This window comes from Scyliorhinus canicula, chromosome 16 (genome assembly GCF_902713615.1).
Source record: "Scyliorhinus canicula chromosome 16, sScyCan1.1, whole genome shotgun sequence".
NCBI classification, from domain to species: Eukaryota; Metazoa; Chordata; class Chondrichthyes; order Carcharhiniformes; family Scyliorhinidae; genus Scyliorhinus; species Scyliorhinus canicula.
Genome location: NC_052161.1, coordinates 120,082,491 through 120,107,790, shown reverse-complemented (window position 1 = coordinate 120,107,790; position 25,300 = coordinate 120,082,491). Strand labels below are relative to the sequence as shown.

Genomic DNA, 25,300 nt, shown 5'->3' with positions numbered 1-25,300 from the left:
TGAGGTGACACTAGATTGTAATCACCTTGAAACCTCCCTTACCTAAAGGAAACCATTCAATCAGGATATAAATTTTTATTTTGGTGCAATAGTTCCGGCTACCTTTGATTATCAGATACACATCTAGATGGCTACACAATCACATTGCATTAATCTGTGCCAGCCAGATCCCTAGCAATATGTTGTCAACTCAAAAAAGGTTCTTACTTTTTCGGGGTGTAATGTGATGTGGTATTCCTACGTAGGAAAAATTACAATTGAACTGCCAAGAATAAACCTCGACACCTCAAGAGGAAAAGCAAAGATAATATGGTTATCAGCTGAGTCTGCTAACAAAATGCTTCAATAACACGGGGACTTCAATTTATGTGTGGCGGCATCTTTAGGTGCGGCAACACAGTGGTTATGGCATTGGAATAGTAATCCAGAGACACGAGTTCAAATCCCACCCGGACAATTAAATCTCGATAAAAAGCTAAAATCAGGAACCAGCCAGATTGTTGTAAAAGCCCCAACTGGTTACCCAGTGTAGGCCTTTATGTGACTCAGAGATTCGAACCTGCTCAATCATTCAATAAGATCATGGTTGGCCTGGTTCAGGTCTCAAACCCGATTTGCTGCCTGCCTCCCCGGAAACCTGGATTCCATTGTCCATCAATAATCTGTCTAACACTGCATTGAATAAGGTCATTGACCCAGCCCCCATTGCTTCGTGGGGGAAGAGACTTCCACAGATTTATGGCCCTCTGAGATGAAGGGCTGGAATCTCCGTCGGCCGGATCCTCTGTTTCACCGACAGCGCACTCACGCCTGCGGATTTCCCGATGGCGTGGGGGTGCCCACAATAAGAGACCCCAGTGGGCGGCTGGCGGGACGGAGAATCCCGCTGTCGGCGAGGGTGCGCTGCACCAGTAAGCAGGTGCGACAGGAGGGAGAACCCCTCAGAATTTCTCCTAATCTCCATCTTAAATGGTCGATTTTTAACTGGTGTCTCCCCTATTCTGTGTGTTTCAATGAGATCACCTCTCACTCTTTTAAACTCCAATGGTATTGGACCCAGCCTGTTCAACCTTCCATCACAAGATAACCCCTCGTCCCTCGAATGAATGGAGTGAACTCCAGCCTCATAGCAATGTAGTTCTGAAATAGCGGAGAGGTTGTATTTACCGCCACCATCTCAAGAGTTACATAGTGGTTAGCATTATGGCTTCACAGCGCCAGGGTCCCAGGTTCAATTCCCAGCTTGTGTCACTGTCTATGTGAGTTCTGCCCCTGTCTGTGTGGGTTTCCTCCGGGTGCTCCGGTTTCCTCCCACAAGTCCTGAAAGACGTGCTGTTAGGTAATTTGGACATTCTGAATTCTCCCTCCGTGTACCCGAACAGGTGCCGGAGTGTGGCGACCAGGGTCTTTTCACAGTAACTACATTGCAGTGTTAATGTAAGCCTACTGGTGACAATAAAGATTATTATTATTAGGGATGAGCCCTAAATTCTGGCTGTACCATGAGACGAGTGAATATAGAAAAAGCTAGGAAACATATGGCCTTTGGGAGTATTCAGTCAACTCAAATCAATTTAATGAATTTTGGGGCCCATAAGGGATGCACCCAGCTTGTGAGGAGAGTGAAAGAATTGCTACTCCAACAGTCTATTACAAACAAGTCAGAATTCCGGAAAGTGTATTGTTTAAATTCCTGAAATTATCTGCTGAAATGCCCTCTTGTAGTATGTTTGTACCAAAAGATCTCACATGGATGAACAAACAAAATCCTTTTCCATCATGTTGGATTTGGGAACTTGTGCAGTAGTGTAACCTGTGGGCGTGTGCGGGGAGGGGGTCTAATGTGTGTGTAGTGAGGGTATAATCTGTGTGTGTGTGTGTAGTGGGTCTAACGTGTGTGTGTAGGGGTTCTAACCTGTATGTGTGTGCAGGGAGGGGGTCTAACGTGTGTGTGTATGTGTAGGGGGTCTAATGTGTGTGTGAGTGTGTGTGTGTGTAGGGGGTCTAACGTGTGTGTATTTGTGTGTGTGTAGGGGTCTAACATGTGTGTGTAGGGGGTCTAACATGCGTGTGTAACAGGTCTAACATGTGTGTGTGTGTAGGGGGTCTAACATGTGTGTGTAGGGGGTCTAACGTGTGTGTGTGTGTAACAGGCCTAACCTGTGTGTGTGTAGTGGGTCTAACTGTGTGTTTGTGTGTGTGTAGGGGGTCTAACATGCGTGTGTAACAGGTCTAACATGTGTGTGTGTGTAGGGGGTCTAACATGTGTGTGTAGGGGGTCTAACGTGTGTGTGTGTGTGTAACAGGCCTAACCTGTGTGTGTGTAGTGGGTCTAACTGTGTGTTTGTGTGTGTGTAGGGGGTCTAACCTGTGTGTGTGGGGGGTCTAACCTGTATGTTTGCATGTGTGTGTGTGTGTGGGGAAATCTAACCTGTTGTGCAGAATCAATGACCCCTGCATGTGTCATGCGACCACTGAATTGTTAAAACAGGAACATTTAATTGACTTCCTTAATCCAACATAATTGTACTGCAGTCTGATAAAGTGAGAGCACGTAACCACGATTCCCAACAGTCACATCTCCTAACGGGAGATGGTTAGCACATCCTCTGAATAGCATCTAATTGCTTTTCTATCAGTGGAGGGCAGAAGGTCAAGGTTGGAGGGAGGGTTGGGGGAGAGAGAGAGAGAGAGAGAGAGAGAGACAGACAGAACAGTGGGGTGGAGGGGCGGGAATAATGCTATATCCCAGCTCTGGAAATTCCCACAGCTCCGAGACCTACAGAGCAGCAGGTGGACTGCACCTCATATTGGGGGGGGGGGGGGGGGGGGGGGGGCGCTCCACGTATTAATATTTGACACTGTTGCTTTCTGCCCAAAGACACATTTCACCAGCTTGTAAAGGATCTTGCATTAGACTACGAAACAATGTTATGCACAGCGTTTAATTAGTGATGCCGGGGAGTGACAAATCAGTTTGAAAACGTCGCTCCATACACAGAAAGTACAAGAGAAAAAAAAAAATTTCAAAATGAAGAACAATTTTTTTTTGTTGAAACTGAACCTATTGGGACCTTGTCGACCCAGGTTTGGTTGCAAATCAGAGCTTTCACAAAACACGGTAAAAGAGAATTCGCCGTGTGCTCGCTTCAGTGATCTATGTTGAACAAAGCAGTAGAAATCTGCACAGTGCGTCACACGAAATAAAAGCTCAAGAGACATTTTATGCCTGTACTGCACCGATACAAAACAAAGTGTGTCAATTTAAAAAAATACACTCTATGGTGTTACAAAAAAAACCAAAACCCCACAAATCCCCAACAATAAACACAGAGTTACCTGCATTCATTTTTTGTTCATTGCACTATTCCTCTGGGCAATTCATATAAATAAACATTTAAAACAATACTTCCACTGTTGAGAAAATTCACAAAGTGTAACAGAAAACAATACTGCAGGTAGGAAAAGTGCACAAAGTTGTTTTATACATATAATCTAATTCATATTCTATTTCATTTTAAATAAATTGTCCCAATCAGAACAAAACTCCATTTTAATATTTACAGAACTTCTTTCCCCCCCTCCCCCCGCCTTAAAATGTATGATTTTTGTCTCGAGAAACAGCAAGTTGTAACCATCGCAATACATGTCAACATATAACACCTACTGTATAGGCACAAGGGCAGAATCTGTCCTATACCTGTAACCAAGGTCACCTGATCTGTTTATAATAATTACAACATCAAGATTTAAAAAAAAACAAAGGTCAGTGTTACCATGGAACCCAATCACAGAAGACAATCAACTTCCTTTCAAACTGCTCAGGTTTTGCTTACTAGATGCAGCTTCTCAACAATTCAATGTCTGATTGATTAAAAGATCAAAGTAGTTCATATATGGCTCAACGCTTCCGAATCCCATTGCATTTCTAAGAATATTCTTCACCGTAGAAAAGTTGAACATAGTAAAAAGGACTATTTTAGTAGTTTGCCATTTCAAGTTATTTAATAGTAATTCATTGGCAAGCTAACCCTGGCTGCTAAAAAAAACCTGATGTTATTAAAGGGAGTCCTTTGGGACCACAGCTTGCTTGGCGCGCATTTGCTGATAAGTCTTCCCATTGCGCCTGAATGGTTTTTATTCCCTTCTCTCTCTCGGTAACCGAGGCAATGAGTTCTGCAGCACCAGTGCAAAAAACCAAGTCACAGCACAAGACCTTTAGGATTCTCGTTTTGACCGAACAGACAGCCTTGGACATAATGAGCCCCTTTGTGCAGTGTTGGTGAAAGCAGAGAAGGTTTTGCCCCTTATTTGCCGACTTGTGTAAAGTTTCCATTAAAATGCAGAATAAGCCTTTTGACGCATTTTTTTTTAATGGGCAGACTTGTTTGCCAATTGTATTTGTTCACTCCCTCCCCTCTACCCGTGCTTGTTTGAATATTCTTGATCTCTTTGTAAATGTACTCGCACACAATCTCCTTTGTAGTTTCCTAAGCCTTACTCTTGTACCCAGCAGACTACCTATAAGCGGCGACGCGTCCATGGCAACGGCCAATGTGACCCTCCAGTCAGCAAGAAAACCCACAGTCAAACATCTCATTTTCTCCTCGCACTAATACAGTAGTCCCAAGACAATTGACCTCTGCCCGTCAGATGTTATTCCCACTTGGGACACTGTGGGCCCGACTCCCCATTGCCAGCATTGCTTGCCCTGCCGATGGCAAGATGGCTGACCTGGGTCGGATTGGTAATGCATTGTGTCAAGTGAGGGTGTGAACGTTAGCCAGGGCTGATATTCACCCACAGTCAGCCCCGCAGGGTACCAACAGAAAAGAGCCAAGAAGAAATACATTGAAAGTAGGCCTCTTTTAAAAACCAAACCCAGCTATAGGGAAATGATCAATTCTTAATTAAGGGCAATAATTTAAAGAATAATTCAGGATCTTATAGGAAAACATCCTGTAGGTTGTTGATTTGTAATCAGAAATTTACAGCACTCAAACTTTAAAAAATTTTTTTTAGAGTACCCAATTCATTTCTTTTTCCAATGAAGGGGCAATTTAGCGTGGCCAATTTACCTCGCCTGCACATCTTTGGGTTGTGGGGGGTGAGACCCACGCAAACACGGGGAGAATGTGCAAACTCCACACGGACAGTTACCCGGGGCCGGGATCGAACCCTCAGCGCGTGAGGCAGCAGCGCTAACCACTGTGTCACCGTGCCGTCCTGACAGCACTCAAACTTAAGATTTATCTCTGTTATCAGTTGGAGTGAAGGGTATTGACCTCTTATTTGAAGACCGGTTTATTGACCTCTTATTTGAAGACTGGTTTATGAACTCTGAACCCCAACCTCAGTTTACGCCCCCTTTCTCCCCTGGAGTCACTGACTCGTGGCATACAATTTCACAGGCAGCAACCCTCTGTACATCATGCAATGGTTATTGAGAGTGGGTTTTGGCAAAATATTTGATTGGGGGTAGGCATCAATGCTGAATCCAATCCTGTGCTCGATCCAATGCCTGCAGCACGTCTTCGCAGGGATTGCTCAATAGTTGTCAGGATTGGGAAACACTGGTTGAATTTTCCCTCCCTCACCCAGAAGTACTGAGGTTGCTCTGAGCACCTCTGGCTGCACCTAGTGAGACCAGCCAGTTCAGTAAAAACGTGCCGATCTTCATGGATCAGTACCATGCCAGGGAGTGCATCCACCCACTGAACCACCAGGGACACTAACCCTTGAGGGTGTGGAATGTTTGTGAATTACTACTTAGTTCCATGCTTTACAGTAACCACATTAAGACTGAAAAATGTGAAGAAAGGATCTGTTCACACAACACAAAATAAACTTGAAGCACTGTCCTTTTCCCCTTTCACCATCAATGCCAGCTGTACACACACAGTCATAAAGAAAATAGCTCACCACCTCAAATGTACAGTCAAAAGAGGCCCAGTCATCACCACTACATCACCCAGTCAGGTTAGTTAGTGCTGTTTCCCTAGCATTCATCTATCTTAAGGCTGATAAACTCCTGTATGCACTTCCTATACTGAAGCTCAGTGGGACTGCTGCTAGGATATTGACCTGGCTGGCCAAATGGGCCTTCAGTCTCCCGCATCTCTTCATTCATTCTTGCCAGCCGCAACCTGTGGGCAAAGGGAGACAGCAAATTAACATTTCTCAGGCAACAAGGAGAGACCGTTCTTCAGTGTGGAAAAATGTCAAATCTCTTTGATGTGAACTTCGGAGGTTTACGTCTTAATTTGGGGACCGAGGCAGTAGTGATGTGGCTTCACCACTCACCTTATGCCTAAAGAATATGGGTTAAATTATGACTAAGATTAACTGAATTAATCTCTCTTTTTCTCCAGATAATTAACCTTTATAATACGTTTAGACGTCTCAAATGGGTTTTCTACTGGAGACAGAACTGTCTAGTTGGCTGTCTAATTTAATGGACCATTTTCTGTGCACGGGCTAATTTTAATCTTCAACAGTGGCAGCAAACAGGCAGCCAGCTGGGTTATTGTACACCACACCCAATTCTCTTTATATTAGAGACAATAGGAAGGGAAATATAGACCTCCTTATCTACCACCTGTTTTCTGCCAGTCCTTAAAAATTATCAATCCTCAAAATGTCTGCAGCCACTTCACCGTGGAGGGCATCAGAGATAAGCCTGATTCTGTCTACATGTGTCACTCTCAATCTTCCTAAACACACCTGGGTTACAGAATTGAAGCTGAGCAGCAGCCAGATCAGGAAGGCATCTGACCCGCTTGCCCTGTATGGATCTCCATAGTAACTGCCAAGAGGGGGGTCGGCTAGCTCAGTTGGCTGGACGGCTGGTTCGCGATGCGGAGCGACGCCAACAGCACGGGTTCAATTCTGCTACCGGTTGTGGTGATTCATGAAGGCCCCGCCCTTCTCAACCTTGACCCCCGCCAGAGGGGTGGTGACCTTCAGGTTAAAATCACCATCAGTCTCAGAGGCTGGGAGGGAGGGGGGAATAGCTGGCTGGTGGTGACATTTACAGTTATTTGGTAATTTAAATTTGGTAATAGTATTTATATGGAGCCAAATGACATAGAAATGAGGCTTTTCAAACAATGGCTCTTAAACATAAGCAATATAAAAGAATGATAACAATTCTCAAACAGCGGCACTGAGGACTGGAGAAAGAAGCTTACAGTGTCACTATGTCTGCATTGGCTGCTTGAACAGCAATGCTGAGTGGATCCTGCCCATCATCATCCACTGCGTTCTGGCTGGCTCCTCGTTTGAGAAAGAGACAAACCTGACTGTAAAGAGAGTTATGCAAGGTTAGCAAACATGGGCTTCATATTAACTCTCAAAAGTTCACATTTGCCTTTGACGTGGTAAAACCTCCTAAGGTGCCCCAGCACACTCTGAATTCATTTACATTCCAGAACCAAGGACGTGAGGGAAACATAACCTTAGTTGGAGTTAGACTGACCAGGGGTCAGAGGTCAGGAAGCATTTCCTCACCCAAAAGGTAGTGCAAATCGAGAACTCTTGTCCCAAAAAGTTGTTGAGGTTAGGCTGGGGGAGGTTGGGGGGGGGGGGGGGGGGGGGGGGGGTGCTAAAAACTTCAAAAAAGAGATTGTTAGTTCAGGGTATTAAAGGATATATGATCCATGCAAGTAAATATAGTTCAGTTGTAGAGCAGCCAAGATTTAACTGAAAGAGGCTCGACTGGTTGAATGGTCTCCCCCCCAGTTACAATTTGAGTGCATCGTTTAGTCTGCAGTCCCTTCAAATTGACACGGAGAAGTGTGTCACAGATCGACCATGTCGGACTTCAATAGAGCTGCCACAGACTGGATGGGCCCAATGGCTTCCTTCGATGCGGTAACATTCCATGATTTTATGAACCGATGATTCTTGGGCTATATAAAAAGGATCTTTGGAAGCAAAATTGCGATATTTTTTTCCCCCCAAAGATACACTTCACTCTCAACTGTATCTTGATGCTTAATATTACAGTGATATTTGCAATTCTGTAAGGGTACTCTTACTGTCACTGCTCACACGCTGTAATCTGATAAATCTAGTTGGCCCAGAGAGGCAAGAATTTTCTGAATGCTAGAATTTCTTGGGCTTATCAGGTGCACTTAAGGTCGGAAAACATCCAAGAAGCTTTACAGAAGCATTAAGGGGTGTGGGGGGAGGGGGGGAAGAGAGAGAGAGAGAGAGAGAGAGAGAGAGACATTCAGCCAAAGAAAGAGACATTAGAAAGGGGAAGTCAAAGAATGTGGTGAAGAATGCGAGATTGTGAGGGGAGGAAATTCCTATTCCGCAGGAGCGAGGCACCTGTAGGCCACTGGGAGGAGGAGAGGATACTGAAGGCCAGGAATCAAAGGAATAGTGAGGGGGTGGTGGAGGAGGTTACAGCGATCATGTGAGGCAAGGCCACGGACGGCCGTTCGTTCCAAGAATATGATTTTTTAATATGAGACACCAGGGCACCAGAGGACAGTGTAGATCAGCGAGGAAAGGGGCGCTGAATGGGTGTAACTCAGTTCAGGGTAGGATTCAGGCAGCTAAGTTTTCAATAAGCGGGAGATTGTTGAGGACGGGGGTTAGGCCAGGTCAGCGATTAAGTAATGGAGGGTGGAGATGACCATGGCCTGCGTTCGGGGTCGAACTGCATGCTGAGGTTGTGAACATCAAATTCAGCCTGAAGAGGGTGGTTAGAGAGGGGGGATGGGGCCATGGTCAAGCACCTAAGCATTCATGGTTTTAGGCTTTCCTATGTTTAGATGAAGGAAATTTTGGCTCATGCAGGAGTGATGTCAGGTGAACATTCGGACAATAACGAAATGATGGACAGACTGATAAAAGTTACGGGTTAAAAATATCTTCAAAGGATTTCAGCAAAATGACTACCAGCATGCGCTCCTTACCCAGTGTGTCCCAGATAGGTGGCATGGTGAATCGGGCCACGTCCCCGAATGTCTTTTTGATTTACATCAGCCCCATTTTGAAGGAGAAATTCGCAAGCAACAAGTGAACCCTGTTGAAGGCACACAAGGTAAGAAAGGTTATGAAGTGCTGCCAGTCAAGACTGGGGAAGATAATCCAACAGGAATGCAATGCTCAAAACTTCCCTGCCGATTTGCCCTCTTGAATTCTAATGTATGATTTTACAGGCCCCTTTACCATTCTTCAACAGCATCTTCCAAACCCGCAATCTCCACCACCCAGGAGGACAAGGGCAGCAGATGCATAGGAACACAACGCAAGTTCCCCTCCCAAGTCACACACCATCCAGGCTTGGAAATATATCGCCATTCCTTCATCGTCACTGGATCAAATTCCTGGAACCCCTGCCGCTCTAAGAGCACGGTGGGTGTACCCACACCACATGAATGGCATTGAAAAGCCAGTTCCTCAACACCTTCTCAAGGGCAATTAGGCATGGGCAATAAATGCTGACCTTGCCATTGATACCCAAATGCCAAGAATGAACAATGACTTTTTACAAAATCCTACTGTACTTAATCCAGCCCACTGTTCTTCAACTGTGGCCCAGGGCAGAGAGACCATCAATGATTCACAACTAAGATCAGTCCTGTCGCTGTCTATTATCCACAGTTGAGTGACACATACATCAGCGCTCTAATACTACCCATCAGTTCTGGAACAAACCGCCTCTTAAAATTGCTTTTTTTTTAAACCTCCGTGATCCCGTTTCCAAACCTCAACGTTCTTGAACCCTTGCATAATCATCCCGTAAAACGCATAAAGGGAAGTGCGGAGACCCACCCCAATGACCGCCTGGATTAATGGAGTTTTATTTTCATCCTCATCGTTGACCCAATTGACATCAGCACCATGGGCCAAGGCCTCAGCCATGACTGCCAGATTGCGAGCGTGTGCTGCCTTGTAGACCAGGATCCCCGGGTGTAGTTCTCGGAGATCCTCAGAGTCGGAAGCTTCAGGTTCGATCTCAGCCTCCCCACTTGACTCCTCTGAAACTTCACTCACTGTGAACAGTAAGACAACAGTCAGCAATTATCCAGTCAGTTCAACCTCTATTTAATCCACTGCTTAAATTGCGCACAATTACCAGGGCGCAGTATAACATTAATCTGGGATAGAGGTTCAATGGAACTATGTGCAGAATGACATCAGCTTTATCACTGATGATACAAGGCTGAGGAACATGCCGAATGTTGCAATCTGCTACAATTTTTCAAAGCACGTATCAGAAACTTAACTTAAGGAGCTCAAGGCAAAGCCATTTCAGTGAATAGGTAGAAAATGGTAAGTAGTTCAGGCCAGAAACTCCAGCCCGTGCTGTTAGCTGGGAGTGTGAACTTTGACATTAGCCCAGATATCGTGCTGCAGGTTGATAGTGTGTGTCAATTCAGCACTTACTTATATTAGAAAAAGAAAGTAACAATTATTTTTAACAGTTACAAGGGAGTTTAAAAGTTTCTCTCTGGAAGGTGTGTACCCACATTGGGTGTTACCTCACGGACACTGGCATACGCAGTCCTGCCAGACAGTTTTCTTTAATGAGTATTGACAGGTTATTTGACTTTGGGATGAATCACAATCTAGCTTTATCCTGTACTTCATCAGAGTCACTGGACTGTGATCAGGGAGATGGACCAAATCTAATTGTAAGAGATCACATTTGAATTCTTTAAGGCCATTTTGAGGGTCAAATTCATGCTCTGTATGTTGCTGGAGGGAGATGCAGCTCTTTGGAGTGTTTTATTCCATCAAAAGCTCGGAAACTCACGGCGATTCTCAGCCGCGTTTCTGAGCCACACCCTTGCTGGGAAGAAATCGGGAACGGGACTAACCTTCTTCCGTGACACTGTCCACAACCGTGCCGAAAACCAGGATATCAGTGCTGCCGTCAGTGCTGCCACCCAGGCCACTGTCGCTGCTTAAACCTGCAGGGCCAGCAGACGGAGAACAAGAGCAAGTTCAGTACCTTCACACTGACAAGATATGTCAAGAAGACAAGTGTTAGCGGGATGCAGGGAAACCACAACATTGGAGCACAATCATTAAAATTGCAGTCTGCACTGAGCGTTCAGTCTCTGCCATGTACCTGGCCAGTACATACTCTGTATGTGGTCCATGCTGTGTACATGATTCCTGAGAATATACTTACTACGAGGCCCAGCTGTTGTGTCAAAGTAGGAAAACAGCGAGTCGAGTTCATCGGGACAAAACAGGGAGTCTCTTCGAAATTTCCTCTCCAGGGCAGCCGCTGCATTTTGCCATGAAGACCGACACAGGAAGGAAAGCAGTGATTAGCCCAAGCGGGACTCCAGAGGGAGGAACAAAGCTAATGCTAAAAATAACTTTTACTTCCACACCAATCACCCCCCCAACTTCCTGAAGTTCTTGCACTCGCATGGGGCACAGCTCCTTCAATAATTCACACATCGTCTGTCTTCAAATCTTTAATGGGATGTGGGCAGTGCCAGCAAGGGGAGCATTCCTAATTGCCCTTGAACTGCCAGGCCTTTTCGGAGGGTAATTAAGAGTCGACCACATAGCTGTGGATCTGCAGTCACATGTCAGCCAGACCGGGTAAAGAAAGGACATCAGTTTACGATGATAGCTGTCGTGATCACCACAATTGGGACTTGCTTTAATTTCATATTTATTAATCGAATTTAAATTCCATAGCTGCTGTAGTGAGATATGAACCCTTGTCCCCAAAGCGTTAGCCTGGGCTTCTGGATTACCAGTTCAGTGACATTGCCACCACCTCATGATCAGTCTTCACCTTCACCTCTAGGCAGTGAGTATTTGATCATGAGCCCCGATCGTGTCCACACATTTTCTTCCATACAGAATGGTCACTAAATGACAATCAAGACTGGGGGGCCGGCAGGATTTCTGTTCCTTTCCCCCCCCCCCCACCAATTAAGGGTCAATTTAGCGTGGCCAATCCATCTAACCTGCACATCTTTGGCTTGTGGGGGTGAGACCCACGCAGACACGGGGAGAATGTGCAAACTCCACACAGACAGTGACCCAGAGCCGGGATTGAACCCGGGTCTTCAGCGCCGTGATTCTGTTTCTTTTGCCGGTTCCACCGTTACCACCCTAATTGGCATTAGTCAACGCAGCACAGGCTCTGCAGACAATGCATTTAATTATCTTTTTCAGTTTACTATCAATTAGAGCCATCCATTTTACAGGAAGATTTTTTGGAGTATTATGTGATTTGCATCGTAGGTACGATGTTGTTCCGCAGACTAGAATTCTCCGAAATCATTGGATTCTTGAGGCTTAGAAAGGACTGGATAGAAGTGATGGCCACAATAGGAGAGTCATTCAGAGCACAGTTAAAAAAGCCACAGGGCCAATAACTGAGTGGCTGGCTTGGTAAGCACACCTTCGGGTGTGGGTCTGTGCTATGGAGTCCGATGAAATGCACACGGAGTTGATCCAAAAACTTGGACTGTTTACACATAAAGAGCAGCCACTTGAACAGTGTATGGTGGTCTGCCTGTTCCTGTGTAGCCCAAGTCACACCTTCAGGTGAGGAGGCAAGAAAATTTAATTAGAAAACCCCCCACACAGAATGGAACTAAAAGGGAAAAAAAACTTGGATAATTTGGCTTTTACCTGCTGCGAATGTTGCCGGTGACACACTGCCGGTGTCCTGCCGATACCTCCTCCGGGCTGTTGGAGCTTTGGTGGAACTGTTGTGCCGTCGGCATTTCTTGACGCTCCATCGCCGCGGTTTCCGCTCGGTATCCGTAAGCGCGCCGGCATTTGGCAGCTTTTTAAGGAACTTCTTTTCGACATATTTGGCTTTGATCCAGGCTTCCTTCTGCTGCCTAAAGCATTTTGTAAATTCAAAGAAGTGTTAGAAACAAATGGAGCCCCCCCCCCCCCGCCCCACACAGTCCCCGCTAACCATTCGAGTACAGAGGGTATGAACACGAGATGTCAGCGATCTGGGAGTATTGAACATTTCGCAAAGGGTTCCCTGTAGCTCCTGCAGCCCAGTCGCTACACACTCTGTGCTGCATTACTGTATGCGCTGCAAACACTCAGCTTCAATGCAGCATGCACTAAATGAGCTAATCATGGTCTGGTTGTCAGTGGGAGCACAATGCTCCTCTTCACTGCCCTTTGGAAATATGGACAAGAAAAATCAGCCCATGTTCCTCCAATAAAGTGCAGACACTGAGTTGCAACAGCACATGATGCCTCCCACTCAGGAGACAAATATTCATTGCCCAGGTTTACAAATGATTGGCCACTTGCCTAAGATATTAGACGAAGTCGAGCAGTGAAGGCAGATTCAAGTGTGACTTTCAAAAGGGAACTGGATCATTGTCGGACCAGAAAGACTTGCAGAGTTTTTTTTTTATAAATTTAGATTACCCAATTATTTTTTCCAATTAAGGGGCAATTTAGCGTGGCCAATCCACCTACTCTGCTCATTTTTGGGTTATGGGGGCGAAACCCACGCAGACACAGGGAGAATGTGCAAACTCTACACGGACAGTGACCCAGAGCCGGGATCGAACCTGGGACCTCAGCGCCGTGAGGCGGTTGTGCTAATCACTAGGCCACCGTGCTGCCCTAAGACTTGCAGAGTTACGGAGAAAATGACAGGGGAGTGGGATAAACCGAGACGCAATTGCAAATAACCGACACAGACAAAACAGGCCGAATGGCCTCCACCTTTATGGAGTCGTAACCATACAATGAGTCTGCAGAACTTGACCCCAGCAGGAGGCAGCATTTTCAGGAGCAAGTGGATAATTAGAAAGGGCCTTTGTCAAACAGCATTTCTATTCACTGGAGGTCACCGGGCTCTCCATAGTTACTGCCAAACCTTGCTCTGTGACAGAAAGATAGCCAGTAGCACAACGGTTAATGCCAACTTTAGCTCCTCTCCCAGAGTCTGAAGCAAATCACTGCTTTTCCAGAAGGACCCGAGAGCTGAAAAAAGGCCAGCAAGGTCCCCAGGGCGGCAGATAAATTCAAATCAGACAGCCCACTGCCATCTGGCAGGGGAGGCAGCACCATAATCATTAGTCCAGCAGTTCTTAATGAGGTATCGACTTGGGAGAATGATTTCAAAATTTGACCTTGTGCTTGCTGGCTGTGGTTTCTTCAGTCCATGTTCCCCACATCTTCCTTCGTAGATATGATTAATAGTGTTGTTTCCAAGCTCACACATCAACTGAAAGTGAAAATTATAATTTTTAAGCTGTAGAAAATAATTTAAATAAAAAAAAAAGAGGTTAAATGGAACGTGAATTTTATCAAGCTCACGTTACCTTAAGTAATTCTGGCTCCCAGGAATCCAATGTGAGAGAACGGACCTTGGAACACTGGACACCTAGGCTCCTTTAGGAAAATTCGGGGGAAAAAAAGGTACAACATAAGAATCGAAGACGTCTCTACTGTTGATATTTGCAAAGGCAAAACACAGCACTGTAGGTATGCTTAAATGTGTACCTCAGCACAGAATGAGCAGTGGGAAATCACGTGGGAGGTCAGAGGTTTCCGTGAAAGAAAAACCTTGTCGATCCAACTTCTTTCTCTATGCTCTCAGGTCACATACACCCCATATTGGGATCCTGAGATAATAAAATCTATAGTCATAGAATTTACAGTGCAGAAGGAGGCCATTCGGCCCATCGAGTCTGCACCAGCCCTTGGAAAGAGAGCCCTACTTAAGCCCATGCCTCCACCTTATCGCCGTAACCCCACCTAACTTTTTGGACACCAAGGGGCAATTTAGCATGGCCAATCCACCTAACCTGCGCATCTTTGGGACTGTGGGAGGAAACCGGAACACCCGGAGGAAACCCACGCAGGCGCGGGGAGAAAGTGCAAACTCCACACAGACAGTCACCCGAGGCACTTTAATGGGCTCCTTATATTTCAAGATCGTAATGCTACACACTGACCAAAGGGTTGAAAAGTGCAACCCTCACAATTAGCCGTCATCCTTTGGAAATGAACCATATTGGTTAACTGGGAGGGAGAGGTTTTGAATCTAGTCTTTCATAGACATAGACTTAACATATAACATACAGTGCAGAAGGAGGCCATTGCCCATCGAGTCTACACCGACCCGCTTAAGGCCTCACTTCTACCCTATCCCTGTAACCCAATAACCCCTCCTAACCTTTTTTTTTTTCATCACTAAGGGCAATTTATCATGGCCAATCCACCTAATCTGCATGTCTTTGGACTGTGGGAGGAAACCGGAGCACCCGGAGGAAACCCACGCAGATACGGGGAGAACGTGCAGACTCCGCACAGACAGTGACCCAGCGGGGAATGGAACTTGGGACCCTGGTGCTGTGAAGCCACAGTGCAATCCACTTGTGCTGCCGTGCTGCCCAAGTTTTATTGGTCATCATTAGACTTTTAATTCCAGATCGAGTTTGGATGATATGAAACGTTAGCTCCGCTCTCTCTCCACAGATGCTATCAGTCCTGCTGAGATTGTCCAGTATTTTCTGTTTTTGTGTCAGATTCCAGCATCCGCAGTCAGTTGCTTTTATCTTAATGGTAATGGCAACTGGGTGAGAGATCCAGACTAATGTCCTGTGGACACAGGTTCAAATCCCACCATAGCATCTGGTGGAATTTAAATTCTGCTTGGAACTCTCTTTCTCAAAAGGCAGTGGAAGCAGAGTCTTTAAATATGTTTTAAGGCAGAGCTCGATAGATTTTTGATTAACAAGGGGGTGAAAGGCTATCGTCTCCCCATAGTCAATGCATCACAATCATCGCGTCATGCAGCACAGAAGAAGACCATTCAGCCCATCCTGTTTGTTCTGGTTCTTTGGTCGAGTTATTCCGTTAAGTCCCACACCCTCACACTTTCCCTGTAGCCCCATAAAAATCCCACGGTCAGTTTTATTTTCTTTCTCTCTATTGTGTGTTCAATGCGATGTAGAATTCTAGCACTGAGAAATGAAATCCTTTCCCATTTCTTGGAATCCAATCGTAGCATCTCTCATCGCTATTCCCAATCAGGTTAGCGTTAATTCTATTGATTCCAACCTCTACGACACCTGTGTGCGACATTTTCTCACCTCCTACCCCAGCCATCCTGTGGTCTCTCCCAGCGAAGCTGCCAATTTAAGACTGTTGGGTCACTGAATAGAATCCCTACAGTGCAGAAGGGGTCCATTTGGCCTATCGAGTCTGCACTGACCCTCTGAAAGAGCACTCATAACCCAGGCCCACTCCCCCACCTTATTCCCGTCACCTCACCTAATCTTTTTTGGAGACGAAAGGATGGTTTTAGCACGGCCAATCTACCTAACCTGCACATCTTTGGACTGTGGGAGGAAACCAGAGCACCCGGAGGAAACCCACACAGACACGGGGAGAACGTGCAAACTCCACGCGGCCAGTCACCCGAGGTCGGAATCGAACCCGGGCCCCTGGTATTGTGGGGCAGCAGTGCTAATCACTGTGTCACCACCATACGGGGGGTCATTGTAACTCATGTAGGGGGCAGAAAATGGCGCGATGGCAAACCAGCAGTCTGAAATGCAAAGAATAAAATTGGATGAGGTGTAAAATCCATTCATTTATCAGCCAATTTTGAGCCTGGCAATGATCTCCTTTGAATCGATGGTGAATTAGAGAATGGTTCTGTATCAATGGTTAATGTGAACTCCAAAACTCACTGCACCACACTATTCAGGTTTAATCTGTCACTACATCATGTCTAGTGAAGATGTAAATCAGTTTGCTAATAATGCTGGGCCACAGTAGCTTCAGAGGATCAGCTGGCTACTTAATCAAGACTAATATTAAAATGATAAGTAAGTGAAAAATTCATGGGTTCTTTGCGCGAGACTGTTTAATCAAAGTGACGAAGCGGCTGTGCATTGTTTGTTTGATCTTTTCATTGCTTTCAATATGATCGGTCACTCTGGGGAAATTAAAAGAGCGATTTACTTCAGTGCATTATCACCAGCTGGAGCCAAGTAAGCAGATTGAAGGATTCTGAAAACTCCGCACCAGGTTCAGTGCCTTAGACTGTTGACAAATCTGGAAAATCCCCAGCCTCCCAGGTTGTGCTTTTTGTAAATGTTAAGGCTAATAAACTGTTGCACTGAAAATGCAGCAACAGATCCCCAAACCTCAACAACTTGTTCGAAATAAAAGTCAGCATCTAAACTATAAATCATATATTTAAAAATGTAAATGCGGCTGTGCCCCCTTTATCTCTGCCTCTTTTCTACAGCAACTCTAGTTTTCCTCACAAAATCAAATTAGTTTTTCCACTGTTTTTCCTGTTCAGAAAATGCATCTGAAACTTTTAATTATCTGTTTTCCTCTGCTTTCCATGGGCTCTATGAGTTCAATACTTTTCAAAAAGGGTTCTCATGGTTTGTAAAGCAATTTTAAAGGTCCATAGAATCCCTGCAGTGCAGCAGAAGGCCATTTGGCCCACCGAGACAGCACTGACCCTCCGAAAGAGCACTCTACCTAGGCCCACAAGCCTGCCCTACCCCGTACCATGGCTAATGATCATGGCCATTCCACCTAATTAACCCACACATCTTTGGACTGTGGGAGGAAACGGGAGTACACGAAGGAAACCCACGCAGACACGGGGAGAAAGTGCAAACACCACACAGACAGTCACCCGAGGCTGGAATTGAATCCGGGTCCCTGGTATTATGGGGCGGCAGTGCTAACCACTGTGCCACCGTTCTGCCCCACACTCTCCCACCAATACAAAGCCCAAACCTTAGAAAAATTCATCCTTGGTCACGTCAAAGAATGGAGAGAAGAAGGCTAAGAAAGAGGTGTTCAAAATCACGAGGGTGCTAGACAGAGTGGATAGGGAGAAACTGTCCCTGCTCGTAAAAGTATTGAGAATGAGAGGGCACAGATTTTGTTTTTTTTTAATTTTTCCAATTATGGGGCAATTTAACGTGGCCAATCCACCTACCCTGCACATCTTTGGTTTGCGAAGGCGAGACCCACGCAGATACGTGGAAACGTGCAAACTCCACACAGACAGTGACCCGGGGTCAGGATCGAACCCGGGTCCTCGGTGCTGTGAGGCAGTAGTGCTAACCACTGTGCCACCGTGTCGCTGAGAGGGCACAGATTTAAAATGAGTTGCAAAAGGTGTGAGAAAAACCTTCGCACACAGCGAGTGGTTTGGGTCTGGAAGGCACTGCCTGGAAGTGTGGTGGTCGGCAGGTTTTACCGAGGAATTCAGGAGGTCATTAGTTGATTATTTGAAGAGAAACAATGTGCAGGGGATTGGGGGAAAAGGCAGGGTTATGACACTAAGTTATGGTGCTCGTTTGGAGAGCTGGTACAGGCACGATGGGCTGAATGGCCTCCTTCTTGCGATTCTGTGAATTAGAAATCTAGGATTTTACCTGTGAATGCCAGAGCACTCGATGCAGAGTGTTATTCCGAGGTTGATACTGGCCCATCGAGGGTCAGCTTGCCCGCAGTCGCAGCACTGGTCATTCCCGGCGATGCCCTGCACCCGCAGTAGGATGCTCTCACCCTTCACACTGCGATCCCGCGAATCACTGGCAGAGTCGATGCTGCTTGTGGATGGCGACGCGGTTCTGTCCAGCCTCTGCCGAGAAGACGTGGGAGCAGATTTAAAATGAGGGGGTAGATCTGCTGCGTTCTCACGGGGAGCTCCGCTGGCAGCTCACTCTCATCTTGTCCATAAACTTACAAACCACAGTCATTACTCTTCAAACCGGCTGTGTGGCGTGTAACACTTTTGAGACATTACGACATGATAATGTGCTATATACTTGCAGCGCATTAGTAAAATAATGTGTTTGTGAAAATTAACAGTTAACGTTGACGAGTAACACCACAAATCCAGAGAGCTGCACATAATGTAGGCTGACAGTTCAGTGCAACCCTCTGCTGCACTGCCGTAAGTGCAGTGGTTTTGGATGAGACATTGATCTGAGGCCCCACCTGCTCTTTTGGGTGAACACGAAGCGATGCCAGTGAGACTCTCCAATTCCAATTTCCTTGCAGCTTATTTTCTGGCCACAGGACTTCCCCTGGTCCATTCAGAGCAGCACGTGCGGTAACAGTTGACACTGCACATTGGAGCTCTGACCAGTGAGACACAGATTTACAATTAGCAATGTTGGGCGTGTCGTGGTGGAATGTGCATCAGGCTGTCAGTTCTTGACCCCATGAGGTACGAGCACCAGGTGTGAGGAGTAGAATTATCAGCACTGCTGACAGAGGTTACACTGTTTTTACAGTAATAGAAGCAGCATACAATGCAATATTATGTATAATAAGGCGGGTGTTTATCTTGCCAGCCATTGCCCGACGTGTGTAAAATCTTCAGGAAAGCTGTCTGCTGCAGAGGTTGACTTTTATCTGGCATGTCACAAATGTTTTACCTGCTCAATTATTCCCGGTGGACTAAGTGCTCTAGGCACATCTGGAGGTCAAACTGAGGCTAATTGCCGTTACACTGAAAAATGGCTCTAGATTAGAAGCTGTTTGTAATCCTCTGACTCCTCTCCTGGGCGCAGTGGGGAGGGGGGGGGGGGGGGGAGATGGGGGGTGGGGGTCATTATCAAGGGCACGAGGAAAATCCTGCACCCACATTTAGATTTAAGGTGAATCGTTCGTGAGGTTCTTTTTCGCTGCTTGACCAGTAATGAAATTTGAATTGTTCAGGTGCAAATAGTTTGCACACGAGTGCGGCATAATGTTTGTATATTGATTCAATAGGTGGCAAATATGGCTGAAGCATAAGTGGCCACCAGACGGTGTAGGCAGGTCTCGGATTAGCATCTCTTTCAAAAGAACGGCACCTCTGACAGTGCAGCACTCCTTCAGTCAGTTCTGCTTCTGTGCTCAGGTGTCTGGAGCGGCACTTGAACCCACAGCCTCGAGGTCTGAGCGATACCAATGAGGCCACAGCTGACACCGGGCTGATTGGTGATGCTCCGATGATTTAAACAGGAATTGGAGGGCAAATAAAAAAGGGCCAAAATTCCCACTGTTGATGAAATGACCTTCGAGGCAGGACAAGTTTATCTGAAAGGTTGTGTGGGACTTACGTTGATGTAGTTGTTATCCGGGCTTTCTCTATACGCAGTAGCAATGCTGGCCTGCACTGCCTGGATCCAGGCCAGGCGTAACTTTTCAGAGTCTGCTTGCAGCATACAGCTCCTGCAGAAAAGAAATTGCGTGGTCAGGTAAAACTCTTAAAAGACTGGGTAATATTTCCTCTCGGCAAATGGCCACAACATGTTTTACGTTCCTTTGATGCCTTAAACGGAACATTCAAAATGGTTTCCATATTCATGGGGCAAACATGGTGACTGCTGCTTTTGCTGAAAGGGATCAGAGCAAAGCTACTGAGTCACTTCGCTTGATTTGAGAAAGTAAATACCATGAGTTTAAAACGGTTTGAAGACTGTCCTCCTTCCCAAAGTCAAGTCTGATCAAAAATCTAACCTTTTGTCTCAGAATGACAATCAGACTCACCTTGGTTGGGACACAATATAAAGGCGATGGGTAGGCCCGACTCACACAAGGGTTGGAAGCTGACACTCTCGACTATTATTTCTCGGCCTTGGATCTTCCGGAAGGCTGAGGGGGGAAGAACTTCACAAGCCAGAAAGCACAAAACAGGAAACCGGCCTGGATTGGTAGGCCTCGGTCACTATAAAGGGCACACAGTGATAGTGCTGACAGTACATTCGTACCCAATCTCTGGGGATAGGGTTTTGATCTATGTCAATGTCCCGGACTTGGGTACACAGAGCAGAATTTAAGAGGCCAGAATTTTATGCTCCCCCCAGGCGTGTTCTGAGCATAAAACTGCATGAACGAGATTCCCTCTGGGATCCCGGCCTCTCCAACCCAGACTCAATTGCATGGTGGGATGGCAGGGCAACGGGTGGGAAACCCATCCTTTCCCCTGTTAGTAACCCACCTTAAGTAACCACTTAATAGCAATTTAAGGGTTTTTTTTCTTCTGACGGCCAATCCACCTAACCCGTACCTCTTCGAACTGTGGGAGGAAACCGGAACACTCGGAGGAAACCCACGCAGATATGGGGAGAACATACAAACTCCATACAGACAGTGACCCAAGGCCGGAAATTTAACCTGGGACCCCTGGCGCTGTGAGGCAGCAGTGCTAACCACTGTGCCACCCTTACTTAAGGGCCTTTTCTCCAGCCTCAATTTTTCAGATGGCTGGCACTGGTGGGAGCAGGGTGGGAAACTGAAAAAGTTTTAAAATCTCCATCTTGAGTGCGGGGGAAGCCTCAATCCGAAGACCATCCCTCCCGCCCCCAGCCTGTGCCCTGACACCAAGATCGGCTCCTCCTGACAACCCACCCCCTCCTCCCCCTGGAGCATCCCCTACCCTCCCGCCCCCAGGGACCCCGGGACTTGCGTCAAGTGCATTCCTGGGGATTAGGCTCAGGCACAGTGCTGCAGTACCTCTTCTGACCATGCGGCGCTGTGCCTGGATGGGATGGTATGGATTCCCGATTGGTTGACATCTCCAAGGTGGGACCTCCTTCCAATGGTAGATGGTAGTCCAGCCTGCTGCCAATCAACACTCAATTGAGTGTAAAATGGCAGCCAGCCCTGTCGGGATTCGTGGTAATGGACTATGCACTGACTCTCAGGATGGTGGGGGGGGGCGTCGAGCACTCACCTTACTGAAAATTCTGGCCACAATCTACGTTCGACTTGGAAATGTTGTAAACAGTGATGAGGACAGTAGCAGAATTCAGATTGTTGGTGAAACGGGCAGATATGTGGCAGAAGAAATGTAGTGCAAAGATGTGTGAAGTGAGACATGTTGGTCGGAAGAACTCAGAGAGGACAATACAAGCCAAATGGTACAATTTGAAAGCAGATACAGAAAAAACAGAGACCTCAGGTTTACGCACACATATCTCAGAACCAAGGGCAGCACGGTGGCCTAGTGGTTAGCACAGCTGCCTCACGGCGCTGAAGGTACCAGGTTCGATCCCAGCTCTGGGTTACTGTCCGCGTGGAGTTTGCACATTCTCCCCGTGTTTGTGTGGGTTTTGCCCCCACAACCCAAAAATGTGCAGAGTAGGTGGATTGGCCACGCTAAATTGCCCCTTAATTGGACAAAATAAGTGGGTAATCTAAATTTATAAAAAATAAAAAATAAAAAAATCTCTGAACCAGGCAAGAAAAGTAAACCCAGGATATTGATATTCCCTGTCAGGAATGTTTTAATCTGACCCTCACGACGTAGGGTCACAGATGGAAAAATGGCAACTGGGCAAGATTCTACAAGGCAGTCACTGTTTTCTGCGGCTCACTCACTTGTTTGGAGAGACAACCTCAAAACAAAAGCGTCTCTCAATGTCCTCACAAGGTTTGACGGAACAAAGTCGCAAGTCATCGACCACCACTGTTAGCGCATCCTGGAAGTGAAAACAGAACAGTCGTGAAAAATGGCTGACGGATCATTTGGGTGGCAGAATGTCATTTCATCCAATCGCTGATTAAAGTTCCATCAGCGAAGCCCATATCCCATGAAAAATAAAATTAGGACAGGTGACCTAAAAGCTTGATCATGGAGGTAGGTTGTAAGAAATGTCTTAAAGGGGGAGAGAGCTGGAGAAGTGGAGAGATTTAGGAAGGGAATTCCATCGATTGGGACCAGGGTCACCAGCTGTGGAGGGAAGGATCCACAAGGAATCAGGTTTGGGAGAACGCAAGTCCGAGGAGTGTTATGGGGTTTGGGAATGTTACAGAGATTGGAACAGGCGAGGCCATGAAAGGATTTGAACACGAGTGTGATCAGGAACTAATTAGGGCCAGTTGTGGACGACCTCAACTTTAGGGAGGGGGCAAGGTGGGAGAGTCGGCAGGAGAACGTTGCAATGGTCGAGCGTGGTTTAGGGTTTCAGCAGCAGACTTATGTTAGACCATAACAGTGGCTGCCATTGAAAATTCAAGCTTTGATCTTGCCTGCAATGCCCTATGAAAGGAAATAGTTCAGTGATGCTCAATATCTGAGCCTACACATGAAGAATGGCGAGGTACAGGAGTGTGTCTGGTATCCATGGCACCATAGCCCAGTACCAGTCAACACCGCCAGAAAGGGAGAAAACTAGAGCAGAAAATTATAATGAGAAAGAAAGCTTGTAATTTAGACACCGGAAAATAAAACCCGCTGCTCAAATCGATTTGAAAGGCCAAATCTCAGTGTTGACCGTTCACCTCGCTCCCACATACTCTGAACATCGCAGGCATAATTGCAAAGCCAAATTATAAATTCAATCAGTCCAGAATTACAGCTATGGTTATCAGAACTATTAAATATTATTATTGCTGTATGGGTGCAGTCATATTTCCAATTTTGTCCCTCCTCTTTGACCACAGTTGTTGACCTCCCCGTGTTTGCCTTCCAGGGAACTGTTGAGGGAATCACAATCTCCCACCTGACAGCATCACTCTCTGCCCCGTCACTGGATGGGAGCTTACCTTTGGCAAGGTGCAGGCAAGACGTATGGATTTTCTTTTGGCAGGGTGTCCAGTTTAACCGCTGACAAAACACCTCAAAGATTCAGCAGAGCCAGGGGGAAGAGCTTAAATAACTAGGATCCGAAGCACTGAGGCAAAGCTTTAGAAACTTAGGCAAGAAGCAAATTAAATCAAGTAACCATCACACCGTGGACCTCGTACCTTCATCTTCTTCTGGTATACCAGCTGACTGTTTTGTATTGAAAACCACCTCCTAAAAAATAAATTTAAGGAAAAAATATCACAGTTAAACACCATCACATACATTTCGTAATTAAACAAATGCATGGAAACTTCAAAAAAAAAAATGTTCTGCTCTGTAAAAGTTCTCAGGTTACTTTCTGAAGCCAGCAATATGGCAACTCTAATTAAATAAGCTTCAGATTTAGGTCAGGATAGTGGCACTAAGGATGTCTGCTGCTCTCAGCTATTGGCTGCTTTCTCTCAATGATAACCTATATGGCAAGAACAGAAATAAAATGAGCTATCAATTTTCCAAACCAGCCGGTTACTCATGTCAGCAGGATTAATAGGTTGCTGTTGGAGGGGACAGCAGGACAAAGCAAGTGGGGGAAGGGGGGGGGGGGGGGGGGGGAGCAGCCTCCAGTGATAGATATGTTACTGCCACAGGACTGGATTCAACAGCCAACATACTCACAAATAGAAGGATACAAGATTGAAACCTCTTCCCAGTCACAATGACAAAGACAAACAACTTTCTTCCTTCGTATAAAGAGGAAAGGTTATAAAGAGGAAAGGCTCCTAATGTGGAACTGCCCATCCTGGGAATGCAGATCGGAGACTGCAGTGGAGAGGCGTGATTGTTTGATAGGATCGCTGGAAACATCAGCAAATTGACATCTTTCTTGCTGGTCTTATTTTTTGACCTTGGGTCTGATTGAGCCTCCACAATGGGAGCTTTGCCCTACAAAATATACCCTACATAAACGTATAGTATTTCTTAGCATAGGAAATATATATACCTACGACAGGATATATTTGGCATTATATTACATGTGAACATACAAATTAGGAGCAGTAGTCCATTCAGCATTCTCTGCCATTTAATAAGATAATGGTTGGTCAACGCCACTTTCCCACCTAAACTTGATAATCCTTCACTCCCTTGTTAGTAAAGAATCCACCGACCCCTGCTGTAAAAATATCCAATGACCCTGCCTCCACTGTTCTCTGGTGACGAGGGTGCCAAAGATTCACAACTCTCAGAGAGAAAAATAACTCCTCGGGCGGGATTTTCTCAGCCAGGCCAGGCCGGACAACTGAAGAATCGGCGCCATTGGCACGGCGCCGGTTGGGGGCCGCTCTACGTGGCCGGCCCACCGATTCTCGGCCCAGGATGGGCAACACTGAGTCCCACCGGCGCCGTCGACACCTGCTCTCAGCCGGCGGAAACTCGGCATGGAAAGGTCGGGGGGGGGCATGTGGGAGGGGGCCGGTCCGACCCCGGGATGGGCTCCAATGTGGCCTGGCCCGTGATCGGGGCCCACCGACCGGCGGGCCGGCCTCACTGGATGGGGGCCTTCTTTCAGTCCCTGTGGCCCTGCACCACGTTGCGTCGGGGCCGGTGCGCTGAAGGAAGCGACTGTGCATGCGCGTGTTTGCGCCGGTGCCACTGCGCATCCCGCAGCGCCCATTTGACGCCGGGATCAGCAGCTGGAGTGGCGTGAATCGCTCCAGTGCCATGCTGGCCCCCTGTAGGGGCCAGAATTGCTGATCCTGAGGCCCTGTTGAC

At 46.5% G+C, this 25,300-nt stretch overlaps 1 protein-coding gene across 2 annotated transcripts in view; it reads right to left on the bottom strand.

Moving 5' to 3' along the window:
- Positions 1-2,926: 2,926 nt before the first annotated feature.
- acap3b (ArfGAP with coiled-coil, ankyrin repeat and PH domains 3b) overlaps positions 2,927-25,300 on the bottom strand; it is a 350,744-nt gene continuing 328,370 nt past the window's right edge. The window contains exons 12-24 of one of the 2 annotated variants that reach the window (XM_038821954.1): positions 23,710-23,761; positions 22,342-22,442; positions 20,079-20,190; positions 18,399-18,607; positions 14,301-14,370; positions 14,109-14,203; positions 12,628-12,842; positions 11,156-11,254; positions 10,839-10,931; positions 9,790-10,010; positions 8,928-9,037; positions 7,191-7,301; positions 2,927-6,146 (exon numbers count right to left, since the gene is read on the bottom strand). In XM_038821954.1, the coding sequence (XP_038677882.1) occupies positions 5,999-6,146; positions 7,191-7,301; positions 8,928-9,037; positions 9,790-10,010; positions 10,839-10,931; positions 11,156-11,254; positions 12,628-12,842; positions 14,109-14,203; positions 14,301-14,370; positions 18,399-18,607; positions 20,079-20,190; positions 22,342-22,442; positions 23,710-23,761 (1,636 nt within the window). In that variant the 3' untranslated portion in view covers positions 2,927-5,998. Of the gene's footprint in view, positions 6,147-7,190; positions 7,302-8,927; positions 9,038-9,789; positions 10,011-10,838; positions 10,941-11,155; positions 11,255-12,627; positions 12,843-14,108; positions 14,204-14,300; positions 14,371-18,398; positions 18,608-20,078; positions 20,191-22,341; positions 22,443-23,709; positions 23,762-25,300 lie in introns of both variants that reach the window. The other variant, XM_038821953.1, reaches the window with a different exon arrangement.